The 6328-nt window shown below is 29.9% G+C and overlaps 1 protein-coding gene across 1 annotated transcript; it reads right to left on the bottom strand.

Moving 5' to 3' along the window:
- Positions 1-3156: 3156 nt before the first annotated feature.
- Positions 3157-5288, bottom strand: LOC113846109 (F-box only protein 13-like). The gene is made up of 2 exons (XM_027474019.1): positions 5176-5288; positions 3157-4635 (listed from the first exon to the last, which is right to left on the bottom strand). The coding sequence occupies exon 2, from the start codon at positions 4609-4611 to the stop codon at positions 3391-3393; it is 1221 nt and encodes a 406-aa protein (XP_027329820.1). The 5' UTR covers positions 4612-4635; positions 5176-5288; the 3' UTR covers positions 3157-3390.
- Positions 5289-6328: the final 1040 nt, after the last annotated feature.

Below are 6328 nucleotides of genomic sequence, written 5' to 3'. Positions count from 1 at the left end.
TAGATGAGACATGTGATAAATATTTATTTTAGTCAAATACATGATATTTAAAAATAATTTAAAATAAAAAATAAAAATAATTTTTTTATTCCTATAAAAATTGTTCTATTTGAAATTAATTGTCAAAATAATTTTATTAAGATTTAATTTCTAGTAAACTAAGTGAATAAAAAATTAGTTATTTGTTAATCTCTACTTGTCAAGTATTAAATTAACTATTAATTTCAATTTTGCGTTGTTATATGTCTAATATTTAGTATAGCATTATGTTAATTAGTATGTTTCTCAGCTTTGCACTATTATTATTAAATTAAAATTTTAAAATATATTTTTATAAATTTTAAATATTATAAATTTAGAACAACTAAATAGTTTAACTATTAGTAATAAAAATCTTATTATATTAAATAAAACTAAATTAAAGAGATAATTTTTTTATAAAAAATTAAAATTAAATTATAGAAAAGGAAAGAAATTTAACATCCAAAAATATTATTGTTTAATTAGGACTCTAATTATAAAATATTATCCAAAAATATTTTTGTTTGAAAATTAGGACTCTAATTTGGTGTTCTGCTTTGTCTTTATTTTTTTCTTTCTCTATAAACTTGTTTTCTTCATACAGCTCAACTTCCAAATGGCCATAAAACTAAATTTTCATGCAAGTATATCTTATTCAACCATGTTTTGACATGATTATTAGGGTCTATCCTTCACATCACCTATAACAATTATATATTAATTAAGATAATGGTATGTTGAATATTTAACATGTGATAATGCTAAATTAAACTTCGTTGGCTAATTCAGTACTTGACTAATAAAGGTTAATAATATAAATTAATTTTGTACTTAATTTGTGGAAAAGTAAATTCTAACATATTCTTTGAAAGACTAATTCCAAATGCAATAATTTTTATGAAATAAAAAAGTATTGTTTAAGCTTTCATCATAAAATATTTTTAAATACATGTGCTAATTAATTGAGATAAAGGTTTATCAAGGGTTCATGATAATGCTAAGTTAAAATTTTATTAGCTAATATGATACATAAGAAACCAAGTTTAATGATAAAAATTAATCTTTTATTCACTTTATTTATTAGAGAATAAATCTTAACAATTTTCTAAATATTAATTTCAAATATAACAACTTCTATAGGGCTAAAACTTTATTTAAGCTTATAATTTGAATTTTACTTTTTAAACAAATATTTTTAAGGAGAAAATGTAAGTGTTTTATGTATTAGTTTACTCTTTTTTTAATAATTCTTAATTTAAATTGATATTTTCATTTTAAAATTTTTATCTCTATAACTTATTTAACATAATAATATATTTATTATTATAAAAAATTAATTTCTTAAATTAATAGAATTTTATTAAATTGTAAAATATTTATAAAATTTAATTTAATTTAATGATAACTATATAATGCACAGAAAATGAACGAGTTATTTATTTATTAATTTTAATGAGATGGTGCAACATATTAATACGTAAGAATGAAAATATACTAAATTAGGCTAAGCTTTGCATAAATAAATCTGACTTATTTGATAATTTTGAAGCTTAAATCTGATTTATTATCTATTATATGATTTTTATTTAAGTTTATCATGTCCTCTTTAAAAGCTTACTTTAACCTATTAACCTTTTTAATAGTTTACTTTGTATTAAAACCTTCAATAAGTTGTTAAGTATTTTTTTAAAATACGTTATTAAACTGTTTAAATAAGCAATAAATTTGAAACCTAAGTCTGATCTATTATCTGTTATAAGTTTTTTATTAAGTTTAGCCTATACTTTTTAAAAGTCTACTTTAACGTATTATATTTTTTAATAGTTTACTTTGTATTTAAACCTTCAATAGGTTATTAAGTATTTTTTTAAATTGGCTATTAAACTATCTACGTAAGTTATAAAAAAAATGGTTCAACACATTGAATATATAATAAAATTATATTTCTATTTTATTAAAATATATAATCAAAATAACAAACACAAATCAACGTTATGTATAAATCAAACAATAATAACGCAACAGACTTTAACGAGTAAAACTCTCTCTCTTAAAAGATATATAATATGAACACTTTTAAACTCCAATAAAAAGATTAGAGTTTATGATTTAAGAGTTTATCTATTTTAAAATTTAATTTATTTAATATAATATTATATTATAACTTTAATATAAAATTATTTAATATATTATTATAAATTTTAAATAGGTCATTCTAATAGGCCTAATAAATTTTTTTTAAGTTCAAGCATAACCTATTTAATTAATTAAAATTTTTAAAAAATTTAATTTAAACATATTACTTAAATAAGTTAAATTATGCTAAGTCTTAAAAACTTAGACTTAGCATAATTTAAACTCCTTTTGAACAAGTTAAATTAAACTTATTATTAAAATAAATTAAATTAAGTTAAAAAGGTTAGAGTAAAATCCTTCCATCCGCACAATTCCATCCCTACTGACACGGCAAGGAAAAAAACAAAAAGGTCATATAATTGAAAGTAATCAGCTTCTCAATGAAGTCCTTAATTGTGCCATTTATTTTCCACCTGCTAAAATTTATGAGATTTGACATATCGATCCTCAACATTTTAGACCATTATATGAAATTGACAAATACTAATGACTTATTTTGAAAGGTCAAAACCAAAGAGAAAGAAGACAACCTCGTCCCATTTGCGTTTTAAACCAATTAGATGCTCAACAGTTTTATGTTTCTTTAACAGGAAGGGTGATATTAAAGCAACATTTTGTAAAAAATAAGAACTAAATTAATGTCAATTTTCTTCTGACCAAATTCATATCACCTATATCTTCGGAGGACTGAAATGGATTTAGCTAAAAAAATTAATTGATCAAACCAAAAAATGTTTTTACATTTTTTTATTTTCACTTCTAATTATAAAAATCTCACCTTATTTTTATTTTGTTCTCTATTTCAAAAAAATTATAAAGAAAATAGTGAAAACAAATTTTCAATATTTTATATACAAATCCATGAAAATAGAAAACAGAAAAAAAAGTTGTATTTTTATAATTAACAGTAAAAAAAAATCTGAAACCAAACCCCCCTTAATATTTGGACAGTTTGTCACTAACATGTGCATCACAATTAGGGAAAAACCAAGGAGAAGGGATCGTTAACAAGGTCATTCATTGATAATACCATTAACTGAAAACGGTGTATACATCTAACAATCAATAAAGAGAATTACAATATCTCAGTTAGCAATCAATCATTTGGTTAGAGCTTCCATCTCTATTTTCATACCAATCTGCACTAAGTACAAATGAAAAGAACATTTAAGCTAATAGAACACAAAGGAATGATGAACAAAATCAAGATACCAAGGCTGGGAAATTTTAGTCTCACACACAAGCCTCTATTCTTGGCTCAAATGAAAATGCAGACATGAACTCCATGATTTCTCCATTTATGCAACATTTTGGCAATTCAACCCAATTGTTGGTCACCAAATCACACACAATGTAAGTACATAGCTCAAGAGAGTTCAAGCATACAAAAATTCGATCGCCAGCTCCAACACAATTAATATCTGCCTTCTTTCCATACCATTCATGAGACATTGCTGCAGGCATGGCTGCAATCTGTTGCCAGCATCGATTAGCCTCATCATATTTCCACACCCTAAGACTTGTGCTTTCCAAGAATTCTGATAACAAAACAACCACCATCTCACCATTGCACTCCACGATATCAATGGAGTACTCACTGAAAACAGGCAACAACCTAGGATACTCAAAGAAGCACTTGCATGTCAAATTGCAAGCAACTACTGTCCCAGAGGAGCTAAGAAAATACACAATCTCTTGATCATCTTTGTATGTAATAACTGAAGAATATTGCTTTGATGGGCTTCGCTGCATGCTACTAGCCACCACATTTCCGGCCTTGCTAAGGAAGTAAATAACATTGTCATCAGTTGAATCGCAATCCATGGAATTATCATCAACCTTTCTCCTCAGCGAAGTCTCATCTTCCCAACAGCCAGAGCTTGAGTTGTAGACTTTAAACACGAGATTAGGAAGTTCACCAAAGATTAACACAATCTTGTAGGAGATTTGATCTTTGAAAGTTGTACTCATCACGACAGCATTCAGAGATTGATTTTCAGGGGCAAAATGCAATGGAGGGAGTTCACTACAAGATCCGCTCACAGGATTGCACACAATGAAGTTTCCTGACAATTTGCGGTAGCAAACAAGGCCACCAGAGGCTGCAACAGGCATGCAGCTTTTGTTAGAGTCTTCAAGCAGAAGATGTGGGTGATTGAGTCTTTTCCAACTGTTTTGAGCAGCGTCAAAGACAATAGATTGGTTGAGATTGGGAGCAACCATCAAAAACCAAGGATCCCGCGAAGGAATGTGTGAGCAAGCAAGCTTGAAACTCACTGAAGAAGCAGCTGATTTCCACCTTTTGCACACAGAAGTAGCGCGGAAGAATGAGGAAGTTGGTAACCAGGAAAGTACCCTTTCCAAGAGATCTTCATTGAGGTCATCTAGAGAAAAGCTGTTGAAGCGTAAATGATCCCCATTTTCTGGATATTTTCTTTTTAAACTATGTTCCATTGACCAGAAATTTGGAGTAAACAACTGCAGAAACAAACAAAGGAACTAAATCGTTATTTTAGAAAACAATTTTTTCCACTTTAAAGGTTATACCAATCATAAAAGCCAATTTATGTGAATGAATACTATCAAATTGAATGAGTGGCCCTTAACAAATAACCCAAAAGGTTATCTACACCCAAAAAGATCAAGACTTGCCCCTTTTTCCCCAGTCCCATTTAGATTTGCAACAAAAATTGCGAGTCTTCTTGAATTTTGATAACCAATTGAAGGTGCAGAATCAACCCCCCCCCCCTCCGGCAACAAAAAAAAGACACCCTTCTAGCTTAGTAAGCTATCCTTTACCAGCAAACATGAAGCTTGAGACTTGAAATGCAAACTACCCCTTTTGTAGAAACCCTCACATAATGACTAAATAAAAAGGATAATCCAAAATCCAAATAAAAAAGAAAAGTTCACTCAGGAAACACATGCTGGAAGGGGTTTGAATAACTTATGAATTACCCCCAAACAGTACTATGATGATGACAGAAGAACAAAATCAATCAAGGTGAGAAAAAGTACCTTATAGAACTGAAGCAGCAACAGCTTCGTTGAGTGGATAAGAAAACAAACACACGGACACAGTGGTGAGTGAGAGTGTGTTGGAGAACACAACAGGGTTGGGTTTGGATTGTGTGTTTAAAATGGACTTTGGAGCAGAAAAAAAGTGAAAAAGGGAAAGGGAGCTCAAGAAGTAGGAAGCGAGGTAGGAAGCTTCCTCGGGAACTCTTTTTGTTGGTGTTAGATGGTTGACACTTGACACTGTGATGATGACAAGGCACACGCACACGCCACACACGGGTGTGTTGGGGTTGTGTTGTGTGGCTTAATCATAAATTTCGATGCAAAATAGGATGTCTATGTCTATGGCATTAGTCTATTAGATAAGATAAGTAGTTGACTCCGCTTAAAGGCCATAGCTATCTATATGCTTTGGATTCGGGTTGAAAAATAAAAAGGGTACACTCAGCGGGCAAACAAAAAACTGCTGGCACATTTATTTAATCATTTTACTTTGCATAAAAGGAAGAGAAAGGACCACAGAGTTTCAAAGTGGATCAACAATGTCAATTGTCAAAGGGGAGGGCTTGGGTTTTGTCTGTGACTCGTGTGATTTGTAATTGACCCTCTTAGAGCAAAAGCAAGAAGCAACCCTCTATTCTTGGCTCCTTTTGGCTCCTCGTTAAGGAATCTTTGTCTTCTTTTGCTTTGCTGTGTTGTGCAATTACAAGTCAATGCTCAAGCCCCATCCACAAGACAAGTATTTTTTTTTCATTAGAATAATAAGATTAGATTAGTGAAGGAAAATGTTGAAAAGCAAAAGCCGTTAATTGTGGTCTTTTTCTTTTCCTGCGCCTCGTGTGCTTTCAGCTCAAGTAGATGCTCACACACACCCAATAGCCACTAAGGCCCCAATATATGGTCTTGATCCGCACATGATGCAGCCTCATTCGCTCGTTAAATTGGCCTTGCTTTTGGCCCCTTTCTTTTAAAAAAAGAAGAAGGATGTAATGAACTTCCTCTATGGAATCTCTCTTTGGTCTTTGGTCGACTACCTCTTTGGGCCTCTAAACTAGACGGTAGATGTTGGGTTAAGTTATCATTCCCTTATGCTTGTTTTAGTATTTTGTGCTATCACATTGCGAATTACCATTTGAGTAATCATTTTTTTCTT

The sequence above is a fragment of the Abrus precatorius genome, unplaced genomic scaffold (genome assembly GCF_003935025.1).
Source record: "Abrus precatorius isolate BTA unplaced genomic scaffold, Abrus_2018 Scaffold8, whole genome shotgun sequence".
Classification (NCBI taxonomy): domain Eukaryota; kingdom Viridiplantae; phylum Streptophyta; class Magnoliopsida; order Fabales; family Fabaceae; genus Abrus; species Abrus precatorius.
The sequence above is the reverse complement of the archived record's forward strand: the minus strand, read 5'-3'. Positions and strand labels throughout refer to the sequence as shown.

Excerpts from the sequence above, each read along its gene's own strand:
- LOC113846109 (XM_027474019.1), bottom strand. The coding sequence starts at position 4,611 with ATGGAACATAGTTTAAAAAGAAAATATCCAGAAAATGGGGATCATTTA.